At 36.3% G+C, this 17,064-nt stretch overlaps 1 protein-coding gene and 1 pseudogene across 1 annotated transcript in view; one reads left to right on the plus strand and one right to left on the minus strand.

Moving 5' to 3' along the window:
• The window catches only part of SUMO2 (small ubiquitin-like modifier 2), a 9,532-nt gene extending 502 nt beyond the window's left edge, over nucleotides 1-9,030 (plus strand). Inside the window, exons 2-4 of the mRNA XM_006912234.3 lie at nucleotides 1,230-1,361; nucleotides 6,272-6,343; nucleotides 8,607-9,030. Coding sequence (XP_006912296.1) covers nucleotides 1,230-1,361; nucleotides 6,272-6,343; nucleotides 8,607-8,669 — 267 coding nt within the window. The 3' untranslated portion in view covers nucleotides 8,670-9,030. The remainder of the gene's footprint in view (nucleotides 1-1,229; nucleotides 1,362-6,271; nucleotides 6,344-8,606) is intronic.
• Nucleotides 9,031-13,428: 4,398 nt separating this feature from the next.
• On the minus strand, nucleotides 13,429-13,547 carry LOC112480088 (annotated as a pseudogene).
• Between the last annotated feature and the right edge of the window lie 3,517 nt (nucleotides 13,548-17,064).

The following is a 17,064-nucleotide window of genomic DNA, read 5'->3' on the forward strand; positions in this document are numbered from 1 at the left end:
CGGACCCCGCGCGGAGCTGCGGCGGGTGTTGCCACCTCCGCGGTGGCGGGAGTTCCCTCCGTCCGGGACTTCCCTCCTCAGGGATGGGAGCCGCGGGCATCTGGGAACCCCTGCCCGGGGCCGCACCGGCCGGGTGCGGGTTCGGGACGAATCAATGGGCTGGAAGCCGGATGAACATCGGGCCGTCGTGAGGGGCTGGGGGTTGTGGATTCCGGGGGAGTATTTCCCACTTCAATGGTCTCAGTGTCCCCGGGGGGGGGGATGGGCAGGGGCTTTTCCTTGGGTGCCAAGAGCCCTCAATCTGTGGAGACCATGTGGTGTCGAGAAGTTGGAGGCAGATGTACGAGCGGAAAGACTTTTGAAAGGCTTAACTTTTTAACGCGGGTTTTGAGGCACCGGGAAGCTTTTCCCGTGAGGACTAGGGCACACACTGCTACCTGGCACACGGGATTTTCTTTTGGTTTAATTTTGTGACACCCTCCCGTTTCCTGAAGTGATTTTGGGCTACAGAATTCCTTCTACATTCGATTTTAGTGAACTACAAATTGGGTCGAAATCCACAAGGAAGACTTGGGATAAATAAACTGCATTTGACCCATGACAACAAAGGGGAGGGGAGAATAAGAGCTCTTAACTAAAAATAAACAAAAATGAAACTGCTCGAGTCGGATGTTAATAGTGGTTCTGAGTTATTGCCGCTGCCTCAGAGACTCAGAGGATATTCCTCAATTAGGTTTTGTTAATGTAGCTTAAGATTTAAGTCATTAAACTGAGTTTGGTAACTTTTTAGCAAGAGAATTGTAGTGAGTTTTGGCTTGCAAGGTCTAGATGTTTTCTTGCACAATGTATTTAAAGCACTTTGGAATGAGAAAGAATTCTTATTTTCAGTGTTTTTAGAGACGATATATTTTGTGATATAAAATGAGCCATTTTAGAAAATTCAGATTCAAGAAAGCGTGGTAGTAAATTGAGCGGGACCCATCTTTAAAAATCGATTGTTACCACTGATATAGTATTGCAAGTAGGCTTTCAGTTTCTGTGACAGCTATGTAATATTGTTGCTCCAGGATTTCTCATCTTTCAGATTGATTTCAATGGCTGAAAACAGCTGTATGCTCTTAGGATGAGAAACCTGTTGATTTCTGAAGCAACTTGGGCTGCAGCTGCTTTACTAAAAGGTGTTTGTTTTTCACATTTTCCAAATTATACTTTTATTTTTCTTTCAACAGGAAGGAGTCAAGACTGAGAACAACGATCATATTAATTTGAAGGTGGCGGGGCAGGATGGTTCTGTGGTGCAGTTTAAGATTAAGAGGCATACACCACTTAGTAAACTAATGAAAGCCTATTGTGAACGACAGGTGAGGAACTGACATGTGCACTTTCACTGAATAAAATTTATTTAAGTAAAAAAACCTTATTTTCATGAGGATAGAAACTAGACTAGCATAATATTACAATAGATTGGTAGAATGAACATGCACTTATATATTTGACATATCAATTTTATCATATACTTGGTATGTTGATTCTTCATGAAAACCCTTAGGATAATTTGGTTACTATATATGTTTCTAGTCCTATGTCACAAATGTGTTAAATTATACTCACACTCATGATTTGCTCCCAAAGGGATGTAATTTTACTTTAATAAGAAAATAAGAATGAACTTGGTAAAATTTCTTGTCAGGTTCTTATCTATTTAAAATTTGTGTCAAAACTATTTTGGGTATGTTAATCAATGTGGAAATAAAATGTGAGATTAAGGACATTGCAGTTTTCTGAAGCATGTAAAATCATGTTTTTTCTCTTACACTAATAATAGAGGTCAAGAAATTTAACCTGAGCCATGTATAAACATTATATTATAGGGACATTTGCATTTTACTCAGATGATAGTAAATAGGCATCAAGAAGAGGAAGTAGAAATGAACAGATGCTGGGATGTAAACTCAAACTCAAAGAAGCTTTTTATCTGTAACAATAAAAATGACTTTTGCAAGTATAACAAACGCTCTGGTACCTAGATCGGTTGATTCAGTAATAATGTGGCAGAAGTATTTTTCTCGTTCATCCCTGAATATGTAATATGTAAAAGTCGAGGGAAATCATTCTTTTAGACTAAAACAACTTATTTACAATGTCAGTTATCCTAAAAATAGGCTCAAAATAAAAAAAGTTTGAGTTGAAACATGGGCTTCTTTTATGAGATGTAAGGGCATTTTAAAAACTGAAGATATAGACTCCTTTTTGAGTTTGAAGCTTTATTTTATGCCTAATTTATAATGCAATAATACTGTGCTTATAATTCCTTATCTTCATTTTATTATAGTTCCTTAAAAAGATAGGATCTTGACAAAATCCCCCTAACAATTAGTAAATATGTACTTATTGTACTAAAGATTTTCTACACTGACATCTTTCACATTTGAACAGTAGTAGTTCCCTTTCATGTTACAGGGAAATTTTTAAAGCTAATCATTTTGTAGAACTTTTATGTAGCAAAACCTTACACAAAACAGAAACTCATGCTTAGATTTGGTGGTTTTCAACTAAGTTCTCTGTAAATCTTGCTTAACTTTAATTACTACTAGATTTTAGCTGTTAAACAGTCTGTTTTTCAACACTTATGAAAACATAGAGCGAGGTTTAAAGAACATTGAATACCCATATGCCCACCACCTAGATTTAACCATTAACATTTTACTATACATATTGATTGATACCCTATCCATCCCAAATGGTCATATTTAAGACTGCCCATATTTCTTGTAGGAGCCCAAAAGAGCTTTTTATTGGCTATTTACCAGATGCCTACCATGTTCTGGGGCATCATACGTGCCAGAGAAACAAAACAGCACATCCTCTGTGTTCCAGATTATCCCTATGGGAGATTGTCCTATAAGATCAAGTTAGTCAAGAATTTTTAGTTTTCCTGCCATGTTAAAGTAAATTTAGTGTATTACCTAGTGTAAATAGTTTTCCTTGAGTTTTTTTTTTTTTCCTTCAGTTATTAGGCTTTATTTACTAAATAAATTTGGAGCCACTCTTAATTTGCACTAGAGGAAAAAGAAGCATTGGTAATCCATAAAAAATATTGTCGGAATGCACATATGATTTGAAGATATGATTCAGGAAGAGTTTGGATAGATATTCCTATTTTCCTTTTAAATTGGGAATAACCTGGAGTTTTGAGTAAAACAGTCCCTTTTGAAGTTTCAAATGCTTTCTCCTTCTAAGGAAGAGGGAATTGAAGTATTACCTAATTGGGCTGATTCTCTGCTTTTAAGTGTAGGTACAGAGTATCAAAAGGCTAAAGTATCTATCCAATCTAATTTGCATAGCTGAAGTTTTTTTTGACTATTGAAAATTCTCGATCAAAGATTTCCTGTCAAAATTAATTGAATGCTCATTTACTTTCTAATGAACTTACTTGGCATTGTATCTCTGGAGGAGTTCCAGTGGATGTCTCATAGGCATCCCAAACTGAACATGCAAGAGAAGACTCTTGACTTTAATCCTAGAAATCCTTTCCTCTTGTGTCCTCTCTCAATAAAAAGCACCAGTCTACATGTAGTTCTGAGGTCAAAACCTTGGGTTCATTCTTAAAGATCCTCCTAACTCATATAAAAGCCATTGGCAAATTCTGTTCTCTACCTAAACCTGTGCTGTCCAGTATAGTAGCCACAAGCAACATGTGACTTTGCCATTTGAAATGTGACTAGTCCAAACTGAGATGTGCTGTAAGTGTAAGATACATGGCCGGTTTAAAATGCCGATTACATGTTGAAATGATAGTATTTTGAATGTACTGAATTAAAACATTTTTTACTTTAACTTGGCAACTAGAAAATTTAAAATATGTGGCTCACATATATCTGTTGGATATTGCTGAACCCTCAATCGTTTTATTCCACTCTTTATAAGTTATTACCTTGGAGATTTCTCTGGTTAACTCAAAGAGCTTCTGCTCCAGTTACCCAGTCCTTTGTTTTTTTCATTGATAATGTCTATATTTGTCTCCACTAAAATGTAAGCTCCATGAGCATTGGGCCTTTTTGTTCACTATTTCTCTAGATCCTAGACCAGTACCTGATATATAGAATGTGTTTAATAAATGCTTGTAAAATGGTAGAGAACATTCAAACTAATATCTCCAGAGGTTGGTTTGCAAATAAGTTTCTCATAAACATGTGAAATTTGAGTTTGCCTACAGCCACATAGCCTTCAGCTAACAGCATACTTTTCCATTCTAGTGTGGATTTACCCTAACAGATTATTTCATGGAGGGTCAGGTTTCAGAGAGCACAGATTCATTGATTTAGTCCAGTTCATTTTTGTAGAATGAGAATATGTGGCCCAAAGAGATAATCGATGCCACTCTTCTGGGCACAACCCTAAAGCTCAGGGAAGAGATTTAATTCTGCAGAGAACCCCAAATACTGGTTTAATGTAAATTCCTAGTTTGAATTTACTTGATTTATGGAATCTTAAAGACAAGTTTTCTGAATGTTGGATTTTTGCTCTCTAGCAAAATAAAAGCTTTTAATCGATGAGGAAAAGCATAAAAACAGGTGGCAAAAAGAATACAGTTTGCTTATGTTCCGGGCCCTTCCCGCTTTATATTTTGAATGATTGCCCCTTGTGACCCTTCTACCACTGGATGTAGTGGAAAAAGAACCTACCATAAAGTGCTGCAAGGATTCTACAATGGATTACAAATAAATAATACTTGGTAATTAATGCTCGGTGCTGAATTCTTGGTTGCTTTGTGTAATCACAAATTAAAATTGAAAGTCGTGAGGAATTAAGTTTGTAGATGTCACCTCGTGGGGGATTGCTTGTATTCCTCAAGACAAGGCCTAGTCTGAAAGTGTTATGTGTTGATGGCTAGAGTTTTAAAGGAAAGCAATATGATCATGTTACAGATTTAAAACAGATTCAGCAAATCCATGTAAGGGGTTACAGGTGTTTCGTGTTTATGGCGCACTTTGAGTTTTTTTGGTCCTAGGAACTCAAGTTTAATTTTCTCTTAAATATCAAAGCATGGAGTTTGTGTAACAATTAATTATAGTTTGTAATTCGAACATGATACAGGAGTGAGGTGGATCTTATGTAAGATGCTTCCTAGGAAGCTGTTTTTACAACATATCTTGTCTTCATTTGGCTGCAGTAACCAACAGCTTTGCTGCTTTGTTCCTTTCCCCTTTTCCCCACCCCTATGTCAGGAAGGTAATGTTTGATTAAGTAAGACATTGGAACCCACTTTGCAGAAGGGGCATGTTTAGGTTCATTTATCTCCTTAAATGCATATAAAAATTTCTAGAAGCTAAATTCTAGTAACATAATTTAAAAATTCCCTTTTTGTCATAGTCTCCCCACCTTAGTAGTTTTAGATTTATTTTTAAATAAAAAAAGTGAAGCATAGTTAGATGGATATTTTCATCCATTTTATTCCATCAGTGCTTAGTGAGCACCTACTATGTGCATGGATGCAGTGTAACCAAAACAGTCTGGGTTTCTCCCTCTCCTGGAGCTTATTTAGAAAATAAGTTGACTAATAAATGTAGCTTTGGGTAAATACTAAGAAGGAAATTGAAAAGCAGGTGCTTCTTTTGAGCTATTCCAGGAATTTCATGGGTGTGGATTGTAGTTTTATGGATGGTTTTTGGATAGTTATTGGCTTGCATTTTGGTGAAAATGTCCTGACTGCCCAAAGATAAGAACTTGAATGCCTGTGGGTGTGCTTAGCATTGTGCTGGGTTGAGGCATAGCTTAACGCGTGCATGGTGGTAGGAAATATTCGGATAGAAATGAAGGTAAGGTGGTGTTTAGGCAACACTTTATTTTAATTATCACACCTTTTTAGATGACTTCCAGTTTTTGTTATTGTTTGGTTTTTTTTTTTTTAATTTGGTGATTTCTTTAACATGCACTGAGGAATGTTGCTGTGTGTATCTGTTATTTTAAATTTCCTTTTAGTATCTTATCTAAATGCGCTTTTTGATTCAAGTTTCATCTATTCAAGCTTGGAGTAGCTATGGTCTCAAAGGCAATACAGCCTTTTTAAGAAGACCATTTGAAAAAAATTTTTTTCCCGAAGAAAATCAGTTTTAAAGAAGTGAAAGTCACCTCAAATTATTTACCCACATAGAAATGTTAACATATTGACGATCATTTATTTAGGTCTGTCTTTTAATATATTCATGGCTAAATATGCATATAGTTTTTGTTTTTTGCATTCTTATTGCTTTTAAACTCTTTTGTCCAGGGTTTGTCAATGAGGCAGATCAGATTCCGATTTGACGGGCAGCCAATCAATGAAACAGACACACCTGCACAGGTAAAATCTCTTTGTGTAATGTTTTTTGTAATTTTTCTCAACAGCTTTATTAAATTTGTGAACTTTAAGATATTGGAATATAATTCTTTACCAGAGTTCAAAGCTATGTAAAATATGACCACAGGGGGACAGAAAGAAAAATAAAGGAATAGATTGAGGAAATGCCAATGGTTTTAAAATACTGGTCCTCACTTAGTAAAGATAATAGGTTATTTAGTTACTTTGATCCATTTTTTTTCCTATTGCCAACATTATTCAGTGAAAATTAAAACAACTGTTTCTTCAGAACGTTTTCCTTTTGTTTTTGTTGCTTCAGCTCTTGATCTTACCAGTTGGCTGTTGATCCTGACCTTTTTAGCTCTCATGCTGAATTATTTTACCTATACTTGTGAACTAAAGGGAACTAATGGCTCTTAACAGCAAGTCTCTTGATAGCTTAGTTTGAGAGGAGGGAGGGCTTTTGAGAGGAGGGTGGCTTTCTAGTCCCTTTCTACAAAAGGTGAATATTTATCTGATCCTTAATCTCTTTACATAACACTTCAGTTCTCTCACTTTGTGAGGGATTTACTGGGCTGTCTTCTATGGCAGAAGCTCTTTTTTTTTTTTTTTTTTACCCTTTCAAGTTCCATTTAAGACAGTTTTGGAAAAATATTTTGATGGAAATTTAAATTGTAGCCTGGGTATTTTTGAATTTGTCTTAGCATGCTGTTCTTACAGAACTAGAAAGTGTTAAACACGGTATGAGTGAAGCAGCACATCAAGATTGTGGTTTTGTTGATACTCTTCAAAAAAATTGAAACAAAAATTGAAACATAACAGATATTCTACAGAAGTTATACTTGAGGGAGGAATATTTTGAATATCTGTTAGTGAGTCTCTAAGAAGCAATTATTGTCTGTAGCCACAAGGAGGAGCCGAATTCTCTATGAAAGAGAAAAAGCTCTTTTATCCTCTGAAGGCACTTAAAGTTTTACTATAAAATTTAACATTCCAGTAGTTTTATTTCACTAGATAGATAGGCGGAAGATCTGTTTTGATGGTTTTAAAAGAATAAAAAGAATCCGTCGTGCTAACCTCTGATGATTAGAATGTGTTTTTTGTCTTTTGAAGCCCTTTCCTACCACCAGAAAATAGTCGAGGCTTGTCTGCTGCCATGCTAGCTGCAGATATTAAAATGTGAGGAGGATTTGTTTCAAACTGCATTATGAAGTCTTCAAATGAATTGTATTTAGAATTGAATTTTAGAATGAAATTGATTTCTTTTAGAATTATTCTCAATATTTAAGTAGCAGAATTGTGATAAATTAGAACATCTTAGCCAATTTTAATAGCAGTATGATTAGTATGTGCCCATCATTCTGTTACTTTCTTTGACTCATTTAATTCTCCTAACTGAATGCTGTGCCATTTTACAAAAAAGGGAGTTGAGACATTAATATTTTAATGCCCTTACCCCTATATTTGAACTTTGTTAGAAACAATTCCCTTTCTTGTCTTTAGGTGCCCAGAGTTTTATCTTCAAAATTACTTTTTTTTAGAAATAAATTTTCAAGCGTAATTATCAGCATAATAAAATGTTACAAAGCTTATTTACCTTACAGTGTTGCCAAATGTACCAAAACCTTCCTACTGTCAACATGGTTAGTTTATGTATAATATGCGGGTAGTAAACCTTGCAAATTTAATTGGTAGATAGCATTTTAAAATTTAGTTTTTTAAAGAAGTTTCCACTTTCCCTGTTCCCTTCTGTTATTGCATAGAGGTAACCACTCTGTTTTGTGCATAGACAAGGATATATTCATACTATAGACACATAAACTTTTAAAAACAGAAATGCTGTCTAGTTTTAAATTTTTGTTTTTAGCCTAATACTAGTATCCCATGGATATTTCCACTTCTGCACGTGTAAATCTGCTTATTCTTTACTAACAGCTACATAGTATTTCGTATATTACTAACAGCTACATAGTATTTCGTATATTGGTGTACCATTTCTTTGGGTTTCTGTTGATATTTAGGGTATTTCCAGTATTTTGCTTATCTAAACAACTTTGCATGAGATCCTTTACCCACATCACTCTTATTTTCCATAGTTAGAGATTATTTAATTCAGATATATTCAGCTTTTTAATTTAAAAGCTAAGTTTTCTATAATCTTCACAAAAAGACCAAGTGTAAAGTAATTTAAACCTAAGTCTGATGCTACATTAAGCGATGGGTTATCTAAAATAATGAACAATTTGTTTTTTCTCTTGTATGCTAGTTGGAAATGGAGGATGAAGATACAATTGATGTGTTCCAGCAGCAGACAGGAGGTGTCTACTAAAAAGGGAACCTGCTACTTTACTCCAGAACTCTGTTCCTCTAGACCAAGAAGACATTCTCAATTAGAAAACGGCAATTTGGTTCCACCACATCCTGACTACTACAGTATAGTTTTCTCTATTCTTTCATTTTCCCCTTCCCCATTCCTTTATTGTACATAAAGTAACTGATGTATGTGCACAAGCATTTGCATTTTTTTTTTTTTAACTAAATGGCCAATGGTATGTTTTGATTGACATCAAATGGAGATGGGATGGGGAAAAATACTGGTTCTGTGAAAATACCCCCTTTCTCCATTCCAGGCATGCTCATTCAGCTCTTATCTTTATATTCCAGTAAGTTATTTTGCTCTCACTGTTTAAGGAAAAAAAAAAAAGAAGAAGAACAACAAAAATCCTTGTAGCTGTTACATGTAGGGCAATCTGTCTTTAAGTAGGGATAAATTACTCTAAAAGAAATGAATCCTAGATAGTTTTCCCTTCAAGTCAAACGTCTTGTTGTTTAAATAAACTTCTTGTTTAAAATGAGCTGTTTTCTTTATTATGAGGAATATTAAATAGAAAGTTGAAGTTTAGGGAAAAACATGACATGAATAGGCCTGCGAGAAGTGAAATTTCAAGGAAGAAATGAAGCTACATTTTCAGACAGACTAATGCAAAACAAAGTAACAAAGTTATATAAATGACTAGCTACAGATGTTCAAAAAGCTTAGGCAGTTCCAAATATGCAACTTTACTAGAGAAAAAATTGGGCCGTAATGTGTGGATTTACTCCCAAGTATTCTTTTCTGTAACCACTATCTGGTTACAGACAGTGAGTGAGTGCATGCAGCTAGGAAAAAGTTCTGATTTTGCTAACTCTGCTGATAAATCTCTTAACCATTCTAGCTTTCACTTTGATTAGTAAATACTCCCTAATGTAAAATAAGAGTCTTTATTCTTTATTTGAGGATGTTGGACAGGAAATGTTTATTTACATACATATGTGTATCCGTTCTTACATCCATACATCCATAAATGTGCAGGGTGCTACAGTTTTTTGAATGTATGGGAAAATATCACAGCTATAGAATCAATAACAGCAGGAAAGATATATAAAGATGATCTAATTCTGGCCTATTTTAGAGATGAGGAAACAGATCCAGGGGGTTATTTGTCACACAGCTAGATGGTTATAAAACGGACTAGAAACTAGGTGTCCTGATGCCTGTTAATGTCAATTAAGTTCCAATTGAGTTCTCTATATTGGTTTTCAAGAAACTGAATTCCCACCCCTACTACCCATCAAAGCAGCCTTTCTGGATCAAGTCCCTATGTGCTTTCATGCCTTGTCATCCACTTAATTCACTCTACTTCTGTTGTATAGTCCATGGTTTTTTACGTTCCCCATTTCTATAGTGAATGAGCTTCCCCAAAAGGAATTCTGTAAATTTTTGGCCGTTAGGTATATGAGTTAATCTTGAATCAACTGAACTTTTATTTTGCTACCAACCTGTTATAATTTATATTGTGAAACAGTGTGGGAAGACTGCCCAAGAATTCTTAGAAGGAATCAGGTAAGTATATTTTTCTTGTTGCTCTAGATACAATTAAATAGTGGAATTTTATGTCCTAAATACTAAAGTTAAGGTTGAAATTCAAGCCAGAGAACTTTATTATGGAAGGGGTCTTGAACTGGGATCTTTAATCAGAGGAATTTGCTAACATTATGTTAGAGTTTTTGTTATGTTAGGAAAGATAAACTTCAAATTCTTTCATAGTAGAAAAACATTTGGTAGAATTAAAAAAGAAGGAAATATGTAAAATGGCACTGTTTAATAATATAGTGTGTTGTAGCTGATTGATACTTGGGTCAGTGTATATAACTAAAGATGAACCTTGTTTCTGTTCTTAAATGAACTTTTGATTGTTGCTGTTGCCCTATTTCCCATAAGTTGCTACAAATGTTCTATGAAAATTATGGAGCACTTTTTAAAAATTCACTGAAAATATGAATTGTTGAAAATACTAAACGTAATTTTTGCATATTAATTTTTTTGGCTTGGGAGGGGACATTCAAATGATAGGAATTACACTGCCAACAATTTAACTATACTCTTTCTGGCTGCCCTCACATTAATAATACCCCATGTGTTTATATCGTAGAAGTAGCAAATAGAATCTAAGTGAATGTTTTGTATAGAGAGATGAGAGAATGTTTATTCTCACGCACCCTTTATAGTCATATAAGCTCTTTTAGGCCAAAAGAAAAAGTATTACCAACTTTTCAGAAATAGTGTCAAGTTATTTGGCTCTTTGGGGGGGCGGTTCATGTTTTTGTGGGAATTACTTTAATCTGATGATCAGATTACATTCTACCTAAAGGGGATGAGATTGAATGGAAGATGGGAAGAAGTAAAAATAGTTTGAGGAAAATGGGAGACTTGGATCAGCAGACAGTGGAATCCCAGGACATGAGGTCTGTTGGAAAGTTTTTCCAAGGTCTTTATGGGGGGACTATGGTTTATTGGAGAGGGCCAGCTGTGCCACTGAGGGTTATTTTTGAGTTAGGATGTTGCTGCTGCTTTTAAAAATGACTAAGTGTTTCTGGATTGTGGTTTTGCATTAGAATCCCGAAGTAACTTAATACCAGTACCTTTGCCCTACTCCCAGAAATGTATTTTCAAAGCAATATGGAATCAAGCAATTCTGAGAGGCATCCTCACAACTAGTAAGAGTTAAGTGAGATGTGTTTTAGCTGTGTAGTACAATGCCTCCTACATACTGAGCTTATTTTTAAATAAAAATTGTATTTAGCGTGAAGTGTAAGGGCTCTGCCATAGGATGCTCAGGCTTCAGCTGAATACCTTAATCTCTACCAATTGGCCTGCACTTAATGGAAATGAGAAACCAGAGACCAGGCCAAGAACTTTCTATTCATTTTAAAAATGGAATACAATCTTTGTTTCATTAGTTGTTTTTTTTTTTTTAATAATGCCAAATTGTCCCCTAATGAGTTTAAGGTAAAACATTTCTCAGGATTTTAATGATTCTCCAATACTTTAAGACCCAAAGGACCCATCTACAAGGTTTTCTTTATCTGGTGATGACTTGAAGGTTAGTCTTGGATGTAGTAATATGTTTTAAAATGAAACTGATCTGTATAGTGGTTAGCTAATGAAAAAAGTGGATCGTAATTAGAATAGAGTATATAAACAGGTTAGGAATGTGTTATTTGCAATATTGAGTGTTATTTTCCTGTAAGCAGTTTTGAATTTCCTGTACCCTCTGGGGTCTTTGTGAAATAGTTTAAAAGTCCAAGAATTGTCATGTAACATATACTGTTTGCAATTCACATTTTTAAAAATTTTTTATTATTTATGCGTAAAGCACCTGGTCTTCCAAGGTAGTCTCCCATCCAAGTACTAATCAGGCCCGACCCTGCTTGGCTTCTGAGATCAGACATCTGGCTTGTTCAGAGTGGCATGGCCATAGACCATGGACCATGGCTCCACTGGGGTGTGAACTCAGGACCTTCTGTGTGTAAAGCAGCTGTGCTAACCACTACACTATGTAACCATGTCCTGCAATTTCCATTTTTAAGGCAGATGTGATTAACTTTGCCACAGAATTAGGAATATTAAGGGAAGAATTTTTCCACATTTATTCTGGACATACCCTTCTAAGTTATTTGATATTTATAATTTTAGCTATTATTTCATAAAGGAAGCAAAATTCATCTCTAGGAGATGAGACAGATGGGTTAGGGGAGTATTTTGCTTATTTATTAAATAGAGAAATGATATGGAATTGAAGGAAGGACAAACCACATTTTATTCAGTTCAGTCTGAGGAGGACATAATGGGGAGATATGATTTATACTCTTCCCTCTGCAATTCACTGATTAAAGAGGACCTGAGGGGCATGTCAGGCCTTAGTAGTGTGTATGTGCCATTTTGTTTACCTTAAAAGTAAGAACATAACAAGGTCATTTTCCATATTTGAGACCTCATTTTATTTAATGTCAAACGGATTTTAAGAGAAAATAAACGGGCTGTCTTAGTGGCATTGATTTTGTGTGTGTGTGTGTGTGTGTGTGTGTGTACAGCTAAGAAAAGAATGAACAGATGTATACTAAATTTGGCTTTAGGATTAATGGATGCAGAACTTATGTGTAAATATATATGGTTAAGTCATACATAAGTGATACACTTATGGATACCCTGCAATAGTGGGGTTAAGAAGTAAAGCTTTTTAGAAATACTTGTCAGTGGGCCATTCATTAATTCAGTTATTAAACCAAGTTCAAAAGCACATGGCCAGCATTTTTTAAAAATAATGAAATAGAAGGAATAGGAAATATTGAGTATGTGTTAAACTACGGTTAACATCAATTGCTGTTCTTGTAAGTCAGAAATAGTCAAGTATCTGCAATTTCGTAATGTGTGTTTACTGGATCACAGTGAAAGATCGATCTAAGAGATTGGGTCACAGAATCTAGGGAGAGTACATCCCAATAATGAGGCCATGTATTGCCCATTTCCTCTGCTGTTCTGGAATAAATTGGGGCAGGTTGAACTTTTGGGGAATTCAGGACACTTCGCCAGGTAGTGGGAAAGCTGGTGACATGAAAGGCAAAAACAGATACTTGAGAGCTAAGAGATGTTAGTACATATTTTTATTTTTTATTTTTATTATATTTTATTTTTTTAGGCGAGGCAACCTTTGGCCTCATATCGCAAGGACCTTGTCAGCTTACAATCCTTTATTTTTTATTTTTTACGCCTACAGCGCCTGGTCTTCCTAGGTGTTCTCCCATCCAAGTACTGACCAGGCCCAACCCTGCTTAGCTTCCGATATTAGTTGGGATCGGGCTTGTTCAGGGTGGCATGGCCATAGACTAGTACGTATTTTTGTTTGGTTAAAATTTAATTACTACCTTGGTAGGCACAAGTGGTGAGTAACAACTTATGGATTATTCTCTTTTGAGTAGGTTATACATTGCATTCTTGAATAAAACTCCACATATCCCCCAACAAACTTAAAAAGCAATGGCATTTATGTCCATATTAAAGAAAAATTATTAGAGATTTAAACATTTTCTGACATCTTTTAGATAGTAGATTTCTTAAATATGTACACACACATAATAGATTTTTCACTACCTGCTTCAGAACAGAAGATTACGTTCTCTGAGGAAATTCTGAGAATATCGGGTTTACAAAAACCCACTGGGTAAACTGATCACTAGGCTTTCTGAATTTAATTACAAATGGATGACTAGTACTTTGAATATAGTAGAGAAGTGTCAGTGTGGGACTAAAGGAAATTGAAGAGCACTTAACTGCTTAAAGATGAAAAGTTATGAAGTGTGTGAGTACCTGCTTATTCTTTCCTTAACTATATTTAAAGAGGTGAAAATGCACATGCATATAGGGTAGTGGTTTTAAAACTTGCATCTTATGAAACCCTGGGGTTATACAAAAGGTGGATAGAGTGGAGAGAGGCCGACAAAGGACAGGGAGGCAGAAGGGAGGATTTGAGACCTGCCCAGTTTCAATGACTGTTCTTAATCTTTTACATATTTAGATTCTGCTTCATAAAGGCTTGAACAACACTGTTGTCAGTCATGAAAGAGCTTTTAAACCATTCCTCATAAGATTTAATGTCTTCTATTTTAGATTTTTAGGTTAACCTGAGAATTTGGAACAAATTTTGTGTTGATACAGAATCCTAGATAGGTATTTAAAAAATCACGATGGGCCTCAGTGATTTTAAAAGTAGATGTTCACATTGCCCTATCCTTTTGCATCTTATCATCCTGATCTGCGTTGATCTTTTGGACAAAATGCAATATTATTAATGTCCTATTTTCAACTGAGTTGGTCATCTGGAGCAAAGGTTATGTTATAGCAGAGCTACATATTGTATCTGTTTTATCCCAAATCTCCATCTTTCAACAGCAAGTGGAGTGGAGTAATTTTAGTCAAAACTATTATAATACATGAATAAGTAAATAGGGCTAGTTATTCCAGAAATTTTTGGAAATTTTACTTTAAAATACAATGAACGTGCCATACAGGTCTGCTTAAAATGGCCTTAATCTGATGTGTTTTACATAAATTTACTCTTTTTCATAAATCAGATTAGATTAAAAGGTCTCCTGGGACTGATTCCTTATCTTTGAAGCAAAAGTTCTCAGCTCAAGCTATGTATGAGAATTACTCGTTTAAGATAACCATGACTGAACCCTACTGCAGAAATTTCAATTCAGAAGTAAAATCTCCTAAACCTCACAACAACTCAGTAGGTACTGTTAACCACATTTTACAGATGAAACTGGGCTCAAGGGCACAAGTGACCCAGAAGTGTCTTACATTGGGAGGGACAGAACCAGAACCTTGGCTTTTTGATTTCTAGTCTAGTGCTGTGTTGCCACAGCAACCTGTCTTCTATTAGACTACAGAGGATGGAGGAAGTAAGGCAAATTAAGTACAAATTCAAAAGTTTAGGCCAAAAGGGACTCTAAAGAGTCAAACCCAAACCCCTCATTTAACATACAAAAAAGATTTTTTAAAAGTACATGATTATTTTATAAGTCAATAAAAATAGCTATCACTTTGATGACTTAATATATGTTGGGCCAAGCAGTTTACATTCGTTACCTCGTTTAGGCCTCAAAACTCTATAAATAGAGTCTAGATACTATTTTATCCTTATTTTATGAAAGGAAACATGATCGGAAAATGATGTCGAGTTTCAAACCCCGATTTCTCCCACGAGAGCCTGAGCTAGCAACCACCATACTCCACTACCTCCTAAGCTATATAATTACATGATTTTTGAGGAAAGCTTGTTGCTTATCAGCTAGATTGGTCTGAAGGACCAATTTTTTTTTTTTTTTTAAGATTTTGGAAATTTAGGCCTAACCTTTAAAAATGGAAAGATTTAATCCAAACAAGTGGCGTGCTTCATGCTTTTGTGATAAGCACATAAAGACATCATCGATGCCTTCTAAAAGAGAAGAACTTATCCCTGGCTTTTCTTGAAAGCCCAAGAAAAGTGGTTAACCAAGATTGTAAACTTATAACTGCCTGAGAGGAGGAGGCCATGCAAAGGGGAGTGTAGTTCAGTTTTTGAGGAAGCACGAATGCCGCGGAAAGGCCCCCACTTTTGTTTGCCCAAGGCTTTCCTATTACCTCGTAAACATTCTTGAGCCCTCCGAGTGTGTCTGCATTTGTTACAGGATAGATTTACCCAGACAGGTGGAAGAGTCATGACTTAAGGGTTATAAACAGCTGCAAAGCTCTGGGATAGTCTGGGTAGCAAGGGAAGTGGTCATTCCCAGCAGCCAGGCATTAACTAGCCTTAGAACAGGCCCTCAAATCAGGACGACTGTAATTTTGGTCTAGTGTATGCACCACCCATGACAGCTAAATAGTAACATTAAAATATAAAGAATGCCCAGTCGTTTTTAAAGGGATCATCTTGGTGTGCTTTCTGTTGCTGACTCATAATTCGGCTTTGGGACTGTCAGGTTTCCAAACTAGACACAGTAGATTATTCAGTAAATGTTAGTAGGGAGCAGTAACTTATCCATTAAGGAGCATCCTCTTACTGTCCCATCATAAGGCAAATTAGTGTATGGCGATGACCAATCTGTCCTCAGTTGTAGGTTCCAGCTCTGCCAGAGCAAGTTTTTCTGTCAGATAACCTTTCTTTTCTTTTTCCTCCCTTCCTTCCTTCTCTTTCTCTTTCTCTTTCTTTCTCTCTCTCTTTGTCTTCCTTCCTTCCTCTCTCCCTTCCTTTCCTCCTTCTTTTCTTCCTTTCTTTTTTATGGTGACATTGGTTAACAAATAAAAGGGAGTTTCAAGTGTACAATTCAACAGTAAGATGTATATGTATATTGCACTGTGTGTTCACCGTCCATAGTTAGATTTCTTCGTTATCTCATATTTGATCCCTTTTACCCCATCTATGTCAGGTAACTTTTTAAAGTGGTAGAGCATAACTTGTACCCAGCGCGGGGCAGATTTGTCCTTTGTCCAATCATCTCTGAGATTTTTTGGTGGGGGAGGGGGAACTTCCCTAGATCTTCCCTGACCAGGAAGCGGGTGGGTTTGGGGCGAGCAGGGGCTGCCGCAGCCAGTCTTGACGCAGCACTATGCTTGGCACTCCAAGGAACCAATACGAATGGAGATAGCTATTTGAATCGGCCAATGCCGGCAGGGTGGGGGCGGGGTTTGGGAGCCCTATAAGAGCGGCGGCCGGCCAGGCAGGCGGCGGTGGAGGTTCCTGCAGCGGTGGCCGGTGGTGGTGTGAGGATCGGCTCTGAGCCTCTCGGACCCGACCCTTTCAGCGCTCTGCTCCTGCGCCAACCTACCTCGCTCCTAGGCGCCATGACCACCACCACCACCT

Source organism: Pteropus alecto, unplaced genomic scaffold (genome assembly GCF_000325575.1).
Source record: "Pteropus alecto unplaced genomic scaffold, ASM32557v1 scaffold134, whole genome shotgun sequence".
In the NCBI taxonomy this organism is placed as follows: Eukaryota; Metazoa; Chordata; class Mammalia; order Chiroptera; family Pteropodidae; genus Pteropus; species Pteropus alecto.